The sequence below is a fragment of the Glandiceps talaboti genome, chromosome 2, assembly GCF_964340395.1.
Source record: "Glandiceps talaboti chromosome 2, keGlaTala1.1, whole genome shotgun sequence".
Classification (NCBI taxonomy): domain Eukaryota; kingdom Metazoa; phylum Hemichordata; class Enteropneusta; family Spengelidae; genus Glandiceps; species Glandiceps talaboti.
In genome coordinates this window covers 10488408-10502688 of record NC_135550.1, presented here as the reverse complement: position 1 = coordinate 10502688, position 14281 = coordinate 10488408, and the positions used below count along the sequence as shown (strand labels likewise).

Sequence of the window (14281 nt, the reverse complement as noted above, 5' to 3'; positions counted from 1 at the left end):
GAATATATTGTCCTTCAAAGTTGCAGTCGAAGGAAACATCAGAGCTCATGTTATCCTCAACTTGACGCGTGTCGATGACAATCGCGCCGAAACATGTGCACAATGTGTACTTGGTGATTTACATAATTCGCGTCTAATTTACACACTTTCCATGTGCACACTTTCGCTTTTGATTTTCTACTGCATATCGCCCTCAGCGTCAAAAAATTCAACTGCGTGAAGCTTCAGATATAGACTACTTTATTACAAATGTAATATTGTGCTCTACAAATAAATATTATCGGTTATCATACTGTTTTCACAGTGTCAATTAAACACACAACTGTCATTATAAAAAGAGGAGTACTGGTAATCCATTCAATGTAGGAAATTCAAAAGTAACAGATGTCCAGTACACATAATAATGATAAACATGTACCATTTTGCATGCTAATTATAAGATTCTCACATCCAGTGAAAGCAAACATCATCAGATTATACAACACACTTTCATTGGATTATAAAAAAAGAAGTTTTTATTTTATTATGGACTATTTACAATAAAATATTTCTCTATGATCCAAATATACATCAGAAGTTGGGAGTGATTGAAAAGAACAAAAATCAGACATGCTGTCAGCTACATGTCAAAATTTGAATATCAAAATATGTACATAGACCACTATTGATTTGAATCATTTGCTCTTACAAGTAATAAATATATGTGTTTTGATACAAAATCATTTCAAATAGTGGATTGATGTAGTGATATCAAAGTTACATAATTCACAAAATTTCCTTCTTTAAAGTAGAATGCACCTCAGAAATAGTCTTTCAACTTTTGGTGTGACTTTGTTTCAAGAAAAGTCCAACCTATTCTCAGTTAAAATCGATTAAAAAAATCTTGGGTCACCATACAAATTTTTTAAATAAAGGTCAAAATGTACCAAATTTTATCATTTTTGAATCCAATATGGCCACCGAAAACTGTGTTAACTTTATGAGCAAATGAAAGATTGATGATTTCCTTGAAAACAAGACAGTGAACCCCTAAATTTCTTTTATTCATTCAAAGGGACCAGGAACAAACTTTCATATGACAATGTTTGGCGAGAACTGATTTTCCAATAAATTTGACCCCAATTCTACATTTGCGTTCTACTTATCTTTGTTCTATGAATGTTGATTTACATCATATCCCTCTTTTCCACATATATTCCATCACTGGGAAAATATTTTTTTTTTTAATTTCAATTTTAACCAATGTTCCCGAAAAAGTTTCATAAATGATTATGGTAGTCCTGATTTGGTGTAAATCTTTGTACTGTCTACTTGTGGTTTGAGCAACCAAATTTGACTCACCAGTTGCCTCACATGGCAACACAATTTCAAATAATGTGCTGCTACTAAATCATACACCTGAAACATATTTTTAAATAAATCAATAACTTACAATAATTGTGAACCTAAAATGTACCACCAATATCAGACAAAACATAAGCAGAACCGAATCTTAAGTAAACAGCAAAGACAACAGAAAATGACATTTCATTGAAATTGTCTGAGTTGCACCGAGGTCATATAGTTGAACAAAAGCCAAGTTTTCCCAGGAAAGGCATCATGTGATGGGAAAAGCGTGCATTTAGAGCAGTCAAAGGTCTGAAGTGTATTTAAATTTTTCACTGCTTTCGACAATTGCACTGTTTTTCTTATGGTCATTATTGTAGCCTTTCTTCAGTTTAAATAACTTTCTACTTTATATGCATGTCAACATTAACCTCTATGTCTCTGTCTCTCGGTTCTGCAATTCTGCCTAACAATGGTAGACCGTTTTAAGTTTTCAGTACATTTAAAATCGACTAAAAGTTTTTCAACAAATATTTCAGCTGTCGTTGCTTCTAGTCCAGCCCATTACATCACAAAGCATTCTAAAATGCATGAAGAATATCTCCTGCGACCTATCTGTAACCTTGGTAACCAGATAAGAGGTCAAAGGTCACTTCCTTGGTGTCAAATGGCTGATGCATAGTATCAGGTGATAAGAGTTGCGTCAAGACTCCAGCTTGTTCTCGGTTTTTCTTCAAAAAAGCAGCAATCTCTTCCCATCTAGCCTGTGGGTGTAAAATGAGGAAACATCAAATATTTAGTGAATTCAAACAACAAAATATGAGACATAGTTCATTTCTTTGAAGAGTCTTTTGAAATAATTTCTGATGTACATAAATTGCAATCTACTGATAATTTGCAACTAAATTTTTTACTTAACGCAGACAAACACCGGAAAATCGTTTGTTGCTATATTATTCAAATTCAAAAGCTTGAAAGTTACAATGTTATTTAATGACAAACTTTTGCTAGTTATAAAAGTAAAATTTGTTTGATTATCCCAACAATATTTTCATAGAAATCCAAGTGTAAAGATCACATTATGTATACAGAGTTGACCAAGAAATAACCATCTTCTGTGATAACATTGCAATTTGTATCCCGATAACTACTGCCTACATTTCCTAAGATTTTTTCAAACTCCTCTGAAGTCTATCCTAACACAAAACACAAGCACAATAAACCATTCAATTAGACTCTATGTTGCTTGTCACTATACCATATTTCTACTTCTATCCTGTGTAACCATCCAACAAGGATTATCATCACACAGGTGTAACACTGGTGGCATCCTTTAGATCTCACCAGTATTCAGGTGAGTACGATCTATGAAATCAGGGATTTCGATGCTGGTGAGAGCAGATATGAAACTGTCTATTGGCTTTGCTTTTTAAATGGTTAAAGGTAAAAGATCCCATTCTGGAATTGCCTAGGAAGAAGTGAATATTGATAACAGTTTTTTCTTTTTTCTTTCTCATATCATTACAATAATAAATCTATGTCTTACATTATCCACTGCAGCATCTGCCCACTTTGGTGTCGCCAATGTTGGGGAGTGAAGAAGGGGATAACATGTCTCCATGAAGATCTGGCAGAAAAAATCCTTCATATGCTCATTATCTCTCTGTAAAAAAAAAGTGTGACAAGAAAAATTGTAAACCTATGTACAACAACATCTCTGGTATTGTGATGATTATTCATTTCTGAGTGACATATCTAATTCTTGAGACTCATGAGTTTTGGAATTAAAGATTTTTGACCCCCCCCCCCCCCCAAAAAAATGCAAATTAGCCCTAATTTGCATATCACTGATGGAATCATTATGTCGTGAACAATTCTTAATCTAACCACCCCTAAGAATGTTTGCACCAAATTTCAGACCAATCTACCCAGTAATTTTTGAGTCTCAGTTTTTTGACCAAAAATCACATTTTTTGACTCAAATCACACAGGTGGTAAGATTATTTTGATTTGAACAATTTCTGAACTAGACACCTAAGGTAATGCACCCACCAAATATCATGGCAATCAGTTCAGCGGTTTTGACTTTAAGTTGTTTACACACACACATCCACACAGACAGACAGACAGACAGAGACAGACAGACAGACAGACAGACAGACAGACAGACAGACAGACAGACAGACAGACAGACAGACAGACAGACACACAGACAGACACACACACACACACACACACACACACACACACACACACACACACACTTTGCCATGCCCATAGCACTACTGAACCTCATCAGTTCAGGTGTGCTAAAAAGTACTCAAAGTATTTTACTTTCTGAAGCATAGCTAACCATCACTTGTAATTGACTGGACTGAAGATAGGATAAAAGAAAAAATACTAGAAAATCCTGATTTCTATATTTTACCTTGTCTGCCTTTTTCACGTTCTTCATTTTATCTGCCCATGTACTCTACAGAATCAGAAATAACAATTTACTATCAGTTACAGTCGCAATGTCGAACTAAATTATGGCTCAAAAGTAAATTTTGGCACTTTCAAATATCATGATTGTAAGGCAAATAACTCCATGATAGTACTTACTCTGAGTGCATCCATGATATCTGGGTATTTGACGGCTTCTGGGAAGGAGGCCAATACAGGATGATGTATCAGATCTGATGATGAAGAAAATATTATCAGTTATACAATGTACCTGAGAACAAGATGTAAAATTGTTGATTTAACAGATATATGCCTATTGGCCTAGAGATCATGTGTAAGACATTGAGGCATATGGTCCTAGTAGACAAACACAGTCACATAGCTCATTTCAACAAGTCTTCTACACAGTGTATGTTTATAGACTTAGGCCTAACAAAAAAAATTGTGTGGTTCCGATTACTCTCAATTTTAGAATAGGTGGGGTAGATAGATTTTTTTATATACTAGTATATTTTTTTTCATATGTGAGTGCCTAGTTAAGGTAGTTATGTTTTCCATTGTTTTCCATATGGTCTCTGTGTTTTTGGTTTCTTCCCATCAGATGTACAGATTGGAAGAACAGTTTTATATTGTCAGTTTCCGCATCCACTATTTCTTGCAAGACTTCACAATTTTTGTGATTTCATTATTTTTCTAGAATACATGACAAAAAGTTTAAGGTTGGCAGTGAAAAACTAAATGGGGTCAGGTAACTGGAACCAAACTATTTTTTTTTTTAGGACTTTAGCACCCAACATCAACATGTTTGTTTTTATTTGGTGATAAAGTGATCTTAATTACAAGTTAAAAAAATAAACAGCAAGAAACTGACATATGAGGCAAGGTCAATCTAACTAAATAGCTGTTTTCGGACAATATGGGTGCCTGCTCATTTGGATAGATGAACATGTGTGATTACTATAGCCCCCCTCTGAGCTGTGCATGCTGGGGTAATAATTGTTTCATAGTGATGTTTCACTCCTCACCTGCTGTTTCCATATTAATTCTATCCCTGAGAAGTACATCTGCCAACAGTTTACGGAAATACGACAAAAACGTCAGGTAGCCTGTACTGCTAACTATTGTATCTGGCAATTGGCTGAAAAGTATAAAGAAGTTTAGATAAAGATTTACATGAAGCACTGAAAATGTTATCAGAACTATCATTACATAAAGACCCCAAGAAAACCACTAAATCAAATTCTATTCTTACAATTACAATCTTTCTTTCTTTTTTCCTACCAAAAAAAGTTTCTAACAGAAATAACTCCACAAACAACTCCATTGATAATCACAAATAGTTCATACAAAATTTGGATTCCAAATCACTATCATACCAACTTTTCACATAGCACAAGCTGAGTTTATAAGCTTTTTACTTAAAGTGAACTATTCTAGCATTATGTTAATATCAATGCATGCCTTCTATAATATTACAATTGTCTTCTGGTGTTGTTAGAACAGTTGATTGCATAGTAGGGATTTCTTGTACACTTTTTAGTACGTATAATAAGTTACGTCATTGGATCATTTATATTTTATATCTTAATACCAGGTTTGAGTTTAGTTAATTGCAAGTGATGTTTAAGTATATACCAGTAAGTAGAATACTGTGAGTACTGTTTATGCAGAAAATAAGTACATAAAAAAATATATAAACTCAGGTTGTGCCCCTTTAAAATCAGCACAAGTTCCTGGTTATTGTTAAGTGTATTTGATTCACTGGAACATTACTAACACTACTTTATATTTTGTTTTGTATTCACAACTACTTGATAAATCCATATGCATTGGGCTAAGATAAAATAATGACCCTCTGTTTATACCTGTGTGATGGGCTTACTGAGAGTACAAAACTGTAGTAATACTTACTCTAGTAACTGTTTTTGGTCCTTGGTTGGTGCAAGTATCTTGACAACCAGTCTGGGTTGTTTATTGGCTGACATCATGGCTCTAATTTTGCTTGTAGAAGCTGAAGTAAAAAAAATAATGATATTATATGAGTGACAGCTTTGAAATTAGCAATGAAAGCATGGCATATCACATGGTATGCCTACACAAAACCTATGTGTTATGGAAGTCTGACTATGGTTGTACTAGGTTCACAGTCAAAACCAACTCTGAAAGATAGTAGTATACTATAGCAGTAGTTTCAATCCTTGAGATCAATTTCAAGATAACGCTGTATTAAACCTTTGAATGTCTGTCAGGAGGAGTTGGACACTGTCATTATAACTGGGTGATTTTGATCATTTCATTGTATCAACGTTGAGGGCAGTATATACGATTCTCACCTTTCCTACTAATAGATGGATCAACCTCAACATCTTGTTCATATGGCGTACCTCCATGCACTGTTAGTTCATAGTTCCTGGAAGTGGGTATAACAGAGGAGAGTTGTTAATAATGGTGGTGGTGGTGGTGGGGTGGAGGGAATAAGTGATATACACACACCATTGTAACATTATGTCTGGGGGATTCACAAAATATTTCTTCTAATGTTTCTCATGTGCACTTTTTCAGTGTGTACAATTTAGGAAGACACTTAATTTTATGAAGATATTGTAAGCATATATGCAGATGGCCAAAAGGTCTTGGAATACGGTTACATCAACAAATCTATCAATCAACACATATAGGTGTGTGTGTGTGTGTGTGTGTGTGTGTGTGTGTGTGTGTGTGTGTGTGTGTGTGTGTGTGTGTGTGTGTGTGTGTGTGTGTGTGTCTGTTTGTCTGTCTGTCTGTCTGTCTGTCTGTATGTATGTATGTATGTATGTATGTATGTATGTATGTATGTATGTATGTATGTATGTATGTATGTATGTATGTATGTATGTGTGTATGTCTGCCGCTGTCTGTCTGTCTGTTTGTCTGTCTGTCTGTCTGTCTTTTTAGAGAGCTAGCAAGATCTATCTCATTACTTCATAAAACTCAAATCATGCCATGTATGAAAGAACCCAAACATCTGGTTCAATCACAGCATAGAAGCAACCAATGGAGAGTACAGGTGTTACATAATTGAAATGTAATAACATGAGACTCATACAGGTTAAAATACACCTCCTATATTTCATTAATTACAACACACTTAAAAATTCTTTGCATCTGTATATATTACACTTGTGATATTCATACCATGAGGAAAGTGAAAGTGAAATTGTAAATTCAATATTTTAATATATAACATCTATTTTGAAATAATTAAATTGAAACACTAACTTGCTAAAGATAGGTCCACCTGTTTCTTCATCAAACAATGGTAGATGATGCCAGCCACAGCTAAACTCTCCCCTCTCACCAGTTTTCTATGCATGGAGGAAAAGGGAATGTTAGTATACCACAAAGCTACGAAATATTCTGTTCTATTTATCGATCGTTGGAATTTTCATCCTGTGTATTTCAAAGATAATAATGTATAATCTCCTAAAGTTGCAATTATACAAAATTAAGATCATACTCATATAAAGGTGAATTCAAAATTAACTACATGATAAAGAAATATAGAAAAGAAATATAGAAAATATGAGAAATATAGAAAAAAATCAATCCAAGTTTAATACTATCAAACTAGAGAGAGTATAGAGTTTCATTTGGTGGCACAATGTTTTTTACATCACAGAACGTTTATTGTTACAAATTACATAAACAAAATACAGGCACTGATAGCATGCACGCACATGAAATGTTATATTTTGTCTCAATGTGAACACAAATAAACAGTTTTGTGTTTGAAATCTTCCTTGTTTCATCCAACAGTGATGTTGATTTGTGTTCACTGTGGGATAAAATGTATCATTTTCTATGCTTACACACTATCAGTGTCTGTATTTTGCTTTTATATAATTTGCAACAAAAAACATGGCGGTGTAAAAACATTGTGCCTCCTAACTGAAACTCTAAAGTCTCTCCGATTTGGTAGTAACAGTTGTTGACAGTCTGTCAAATTTCAATGAAGCACGGCAAGAATTAAACTGTAAGATATGTCACATCGCTGAACCTTCACCGACTTGACTATCTATAATGAAAGGGTTTGACCAATGTGTGAGGGCGCCCTGTCATGGCATACCTTACAGACAAGGCAAGAACTGACAATGAAATAAGAATACTCACTGATCGGATGTAGGACAGACACAACTCAAATAGTATACCTACAAGGGAGGAGAATAAAGAACATCAGATTGCTTCTTTAGTTTGCAGCGTGAGAAGTTTCAGAGAGAAACCTACAATTTTATATTACATGAGATATTCATAATACATGTACCAACCATTTCCTAATTTCAACTTTTCAAGTTGCACATTGTGTTGGGGAAGAGTTACAGTCATACTGTATGATGACCCCAAATTGTATTTTCTCTGATCTGAAGTGGAATTGAGAAAATAGTGATCATACCTAGTTTTTGTTGCGTGTGATTAGACCTGACAAAGCATTCACCGTCCATTAGACTTGGTAAAATACCAGTTACCTAGAAAGTAAACACATAAACCAATCTAATTATCAAGTTATTCATTCTATAGTTACATTGCTAGCAATGGATAATATTGCATTGTTAGGAATGGTAGAAGATTAGACAGACTTCTAACTAAAACAAAGGTGTGTGTATGAGGACTCAGGTACATCATTTTTAATGGAGAAAAGGTCATTTGGATGATACAAGTCTAATCGAACTCAAAGGCTCAAAGTTAACTGATTTTAATTAAGTACCTTCGGTGAAAATCTCCATTCCTTGCCATCAGGACCAGTTGTTGTAGCCCTCACTGTGTGTACATTACTAAGAACCTGAAAGAGGGAAAGCATGATGTGGTCACTTTCAAATATAAGCTAACATGATCACATACAGTGTTAACTGAGATAAGACAGAGAACGTAGATTACGGTTACCTCACAGTCATCAACTTACATCTAACATGTACAAGTCTTACATAGATATTTTTAATGTACTTTCTGTACATAAAACCGATTATATCCTACAACATTTGAATTGTTCATTAATACTCTTTCCCTAACACACTATCTTGGAAAGTTTTAAAATCAAAATTATATGTATACACAGAATATTTACAGTTACCACTATTTGTTACAAAGTCTTCTTGTGGCTGGCGTGATGATGTTCTATGAGCAGGGTGAAAGCTAGTCAAAGTTTTGAAGCCTTCTGTGCTGAGTTTGGTTTTGATGAATAAGTTTAGTTTTTTATATCTTGTAGATAATTACAATCATGCCACACAAATGCAGATCAATGTGTTGGCAGGGTGGGTACTCACGAAAATATCTACACAAACAAGCATTATTAGGGTTTGAAAAATGAATCTTACAAATGGTGTGTTCAGGAGAACAAAATTAATTATTACCTTGTCACCATCAAACATACAAATTCTGACATGTCGACTTAAAATTTCCAACCCTGTAAGTAGGAATGAAAGGATTTTAATTTATGATTACAACGCTAGAGAGTGTGTGAGGAGGGAGGGAGGGAGGGAGAGGGGAGAGAGAGAGAGAGAGAGAGAGAGAGAGAGAGAGAGAGAGAGAGAGAGACAGAGAGACAGAGAGAGACAGACAGACAGACAGACAGACAGACAGACAGACAGACAGACAGAGAGACAGTCGAGACAGACAGAGAGATAGAACAGACAAACTGAGAAAGAGAAATGCATACACGAGAAACAAAGAAACACTCTGGGGTAAGGAAATATTGTAGACACTGCATGAATATTCAGAGTACAAAAATGAAAATGGTTTCACAGACACTGTAGCAATATTCTGGGTCTGAGAATGGTACAGCCAGTATAACAACGGAAAGGACTCACAAAAGTGTACTTACCTACACCTATTTTGGACATATTTCTGACTCCCCATAGTGATATCATTCTTTGGACTCTCACAGCCCTGGATCTAACCTAAGGTTTCAACATGGACAATTCAGACAGTAAGAAACCAGGTGGTACGAAGAGAGGTTAACCACTGCAATATGACATGGCTATACCTTAAGTTACTATGCCCTCTAGTGGCAGCAAGTGAACATGAATATTTGTCGTTGTGTGAAATTGACCAAAACAGTTACCATAAATTTCAGTGTGATTATTCTTCTGTTTATTTCCTTGATCAACAAAATAGTTTCATTTAATGTACACATAATGTCAAACAGATATAATCACAGCATCTTTCTCAAAACAACAAAATTTAACATTACACATAAAATAGTTGCAAGATATGATTAATGGTCAAACTTTATAACTAAGGCCAGGGTGTCCGCAGGGAGTAAAATCTTTGATTAACGGAAATCGTCTATAAGTTCTAAGACTATCAGATTATCCATACCTGATTTTCTTTTGGCTGCCAGTGTAAGTCTGAAAACCACATCTTGGATTTACTTAACTTGGGTAATAAGTAGTAACCAGTAGTGTGTTTAGCTGTGAAAGGTTGAGAGAGATAATTAAATGTCAATCTATTTTATTCATTTTATTTATTTATTTATTTATTTATTTATCGGATTAACCAACGGGAGCTAGTCCCATTATAGGCTCCTTTGGTTCAGTGTTAGTGCAGGAGGAAACTGGAGTACCCGGGGAAAACCTGCGTTGTTTGGTAGAGTCAAAACGAACGACACTCTTCTTACTTACAATGTGGTAAATTCAATCAAATCCTGAATCGGTTCGAACCCCTGACTGCAGTGGTAAGAGGCAAGTGATTTCATTAGAAAAACACTGAGTGTGGAAACAAGGCAGAAAGGGTGAGCTTGAAATTACCTTTATCTTCTGTAAAAGTTAAAAGTGAGGAAAAACTTACGATCATTGACATATTTAGCAGTTGTAGATGGTCTAAAACCAGCTGGTATAGCACCCATGGCTGTTAACACATCAGTTACACTGGTCTGAAGGAAATAATAGATGGAAGAGTATAAATAAAAATATACACTCAACATGTACCATGAGTGTAAAGTCCATAATAAACACACAAACAGTTTACACTGATGTCTCTTGTTCTACAGCATATTTTCCATTATATCACAAACAAGCCAAGTTGAATGTGTCTGAACAAAAAATATGGGTTTTATACCCCAGTTGTACTATGTCATGACAACTTGCATTTACATCATTGTTTTGCTACACACTTTAAAACATTCCAAATCACCATTATTTTTTCTCCTGATTTTTCATAAATTATACTTGAAGAGGTATAATATAATTATAGTATCCCCAAAAGTTGTTTAGTTCACTCAGCTGGACAGTACTTTAATATGACCTAAGGGGTTTTTCATCCAGTTATCTATTGACTCGTAGTGATAAAGCCCCTTAGGTCAGTCATATTTTCCTCAGCTGAATGAAGAAAAATATTTAGGAATAATATCTACTTGTCATTGACAACACAATGCTTGGTGAGAAGCGTTTGCTATGAAACAGACAAAATAGTTACAATACAATTCTTGGTACCTGCAATAGCATTTTACCTCATGCTAAGACAGAACAAGGCCAACTTATCTATAGTAATGCATATGAAGCCCTTGGAGCAGAAGTTGTGGTGTCTACCAAGAAATTGAATGTTCGTTATTTTTATCATGCGCTTAGCCAGTAATATTCTAATTCAGGTACCGAGAATTTCACCTACCTCCGTGACAGCTGCCTTCAGACCTTTCCACAGCATTTTACCACTGAAAGAAAGAGTATTTTCAAGCATAACAGAAGTGTAAAATTGTCACAATTGGTACTGAAACAACATAAATGAAAAACTTCATATAATTTTCTAGTAAACTAATTGTACAAGGGGAAACAAATTTCTAACTCATATAAATAATAGCAGACATGAAACTGAGAGAGTTCCTGAAGATTCATCAAGTAAAATAATATATAAAATTATCAACAATAAAATAAATGAAATTATGATTTGTAATCATATAAATGACATGACTGTCTGAAATAAAAGAAAAGAATCTGAAATTGACAAATAGATATTTATGATTATGATACATGTTATTTGATAGCTTGGAGGAAAGTTCAGTTTAATATGAAAATTATGTTTTTAAAAACCAGGAAATAATCGTCTTACATGTGGAGTGTTCAACCATCAGTGAAATTATTGGAAGTACAAAAAGTCCAGTTGAAAAGGATCAGGAAGAATGGTATAATAACCAAAGAGTTGGTTGATGGATAGATAGAGAAAAAAAATCAAATAAATAAATTAGTTAGTATTAAAAGGTGCTCAGAGAGACTGTATAAAAAATACATTGGTTTATCACCGAGCTTTGATTTCACCATTTTGTGTTTGTCTTGTTTGTCCAATTTTCCCTAGCTCACTAACTAATTTCTTGTTTGTTTTCAAGTTTTTGCTAAAATGTTTTATTAACATAATGTTGAACTTTGATTTCATCATTGTTGTACACTGGACATGACTGACACTACTAGTAACTGTAATTCCAATAAGGGAGTACCCGTACCCCTACAGTTTGTCTCGCCTGTCAATACATTTATTTTCCAAGTTTATAATCACTGTACTTCTGGTTTGTTTTCAGTTTTCAGTAAAATACAGCAGAAATACGAAAGGGTCACCGAAAGACTGTGCCTACCATACACATTTTAAGTTCCAAAAGAACAATGTAGATAGATAAGAACCAGGCTTCCCACAGACCACTCACAACAAATATAAACAACATCATCCGACCCCTACTGATACACAGGCACACACGTAAAGTCCTTGGAACAAACAAGTTATTGAATGTCATCACATTGCAGGCTCAGATTTTGACATAAACAAATTGATGATAGCATTGAAGAATTTAAGTCTGCTTCCATGGTTCCCCGTGGTCACGTGTGTGCACATACAGTGTCTGCTTGTTGGCAGGAGAGTGGTGTTGTTAATGTTTGTAATGACTGGTCTGTAGGAAGCCTGTTTCTTATCTATCTAACTTGTTCTTGGGGAACATAAAATGTGTATGATAGGCACAGTCATTCAGTACAGTGACCCTTCGATATTTCTGCTGTAATTCATCTAATTTTGCAAGATTGTTTGATTTTTTGCATACACCTAGAGTGTAAGTACTTTCAAGAAAGAATGACTGTCTGCTTGTTGGCAGGAGAGTGGTATTGTTAATGTTTGTAATGACTGGTCTGTGGGAAGCCTGTTTCTTATCTATCTAACTTGTTCTTGGGGAACATAAAATGTGTATGATAGGCACAGTCATTCAGTACAGTGACCCTTCGATATTTCTGCTGTAATTCATCTAATTTTGCAAGATTGTTTGATTTTTTGCATACACCTAGAGTGTAAGTACTTTCAAGAAAGAATGACTGTTCCAACATTATTTCACAATGTTTTTTAGAGTCGTTTCAACCATAAAGTGAAATGCTTGCTTGAGTCTAACAATACACCAGAAAGAAATCTGACTGTCAAATCTAATGACTGGTTTCATTACATATCATCAAAAATTTACATGAAATTTCGAAAAATGTCATTTTAATTCTCAATCCTTAACACGTTTGATGGCTTCAAGTCTCAGTGATTTACCAATGATTTCACAGCAAATACATTTATTTGATTACAAAATTATTAGTACCGAAAAAAAAATGGGGATGAAATGAAATTAAGATATGGACAGAATTTAAATATGTAAATATCATAAAACTATGGAATCATCCATTTAGCTGTGGAGTAGGGGGGTGGGGGTGGGTTCTTACATTTGAAAAGCATGTTTGCATTGCATGCACGGCTATGTTTGAATAGTTGACAACCAATACCTGCCAAACTGTCTATCCAACACCCATGCAACCGTGTGATTCAACAATGAATGCACATTCATTTCAAGCAGACAAAACTGTGACACTATTTTATATATATGCAGGCTGTAAGTGACCTTTTTATCGAACTACAATAGCTAAGTGGATGATTCCAAGTACTGTGTTGTACTATATATTTTAGCTGTCAATTGACAAACCTTCGTGGTGTCTCTGGATCTGGAGACTGAGGCTCTGGATGGAAAATCAGATGTTAGACACCATGTTTACAAATTATAATTGGAATATCGAAGAATAAAAAATAAAATTTGAAAAAAAATGTGAATAATAAATAAATCAGGAAAATTTGTCAGAAATCTTTACGTGTTGTAAATGTAAATTTTGTATGACACTAAATTTGTATATTGTAATAGACTGGGATAATCTGAGTCAGAATTGATGTCATGGCGTCCATAGTATAATACTCACTAAAAGCCAACATGGCACCGAGTGACCAAAATTTGTGTTTTTACACCCATTTCTCATATTTTCCTGTCATTTTGTCTTTATTAGACATTAATTCATGTTCATTAGTAGGTATGCATCATGAAAACAAGACGACAACAACATATTCAAAAATTATTATAATTTCTTAGCACTGAAATGCATGCATGTAAGGTACATCCCTTAGATATGGAGGGGTGGGGGTTGGGGGGTAATTTTAACTGGGACTAAGGGTATTCAGCAATACAGTACATTGAGATAATTTTCAT

The 14281-nt window shown here is 34.5% G+C and overlaps 2 protein-coding genes across 2 annotated transcripts in view; both read right to left on the bottom strand.

Annotated features, from left to right (window-relative positions):
- The window catches only part of LOC144443422 (sphingolipid delta(4)-desaturase DES1-like), a 140136-nt gene extending 128738 nt beyond the window's left edge, over positions 1-11398 (bottom strand). The window contains exon 1 of the mRNA XM_078132904.1: positions 11394-11398. The gene's annotated coding sequence lies outside the window, so the exon portion shown is untranslated. The remainder of the gene's footprint in view (positions 1-11393) is intronic.
- The window catches only part of LOC144443917 (nephrocystin-1-like), a 23250-nt gene continuing 10906 nt past the window's right edge, over positions 1938-14281 (bottom strand). The window contains exons 11-27 of the mRNA XM_078133516.1: positions 13730-13763; positions 11410-11452; positions 10591-10675; positions 10123-10214; positions 9626-9701; positions 9156-9208; positions 8513-8587; positions 8201-8273; positions 7921-7958; positions 7030-7115; positions 6105-6181; positions 5683-5782; positions 4797-4909; positions 3931-4004; positions 3755-3799; positions 2873-2989; positions 1938-2090 (exon numbers count right to left, since the gene is read on the bottom strand). Coding sequence (XP_077989642.1) covers positions 1938-2090; positions 2873-2989; positions 3755-3799; positions 3931-4004; positions 4797-4909; positions 5683-5782; positions 6105-6181; positions 7030-7115; positions 7921-7958; positions 8201-8273; positions 8513-8587; positions 9156-9208; positions 9626-9701; positions 10123-10214; positions 10591-10675; positions 11410-11452; positions 13730-13763 — 1334 coding nt within the window. The remainder of the gene's footprint in view (positions 2091-2872; positions 2990-3754; positions 3800-3930; positions 4005-4796; positions 4910-5682; positions 5783-6104; positions 6182-7029; positions 7116-7920; positions 7959-8200; positions 8274-8512; positions 8588-9155; positions 9209-9625; positions 9702-10122; positions 10215-10590; positions 10676-11409; positions 11453-13729; positions 13764-14281) is intronic.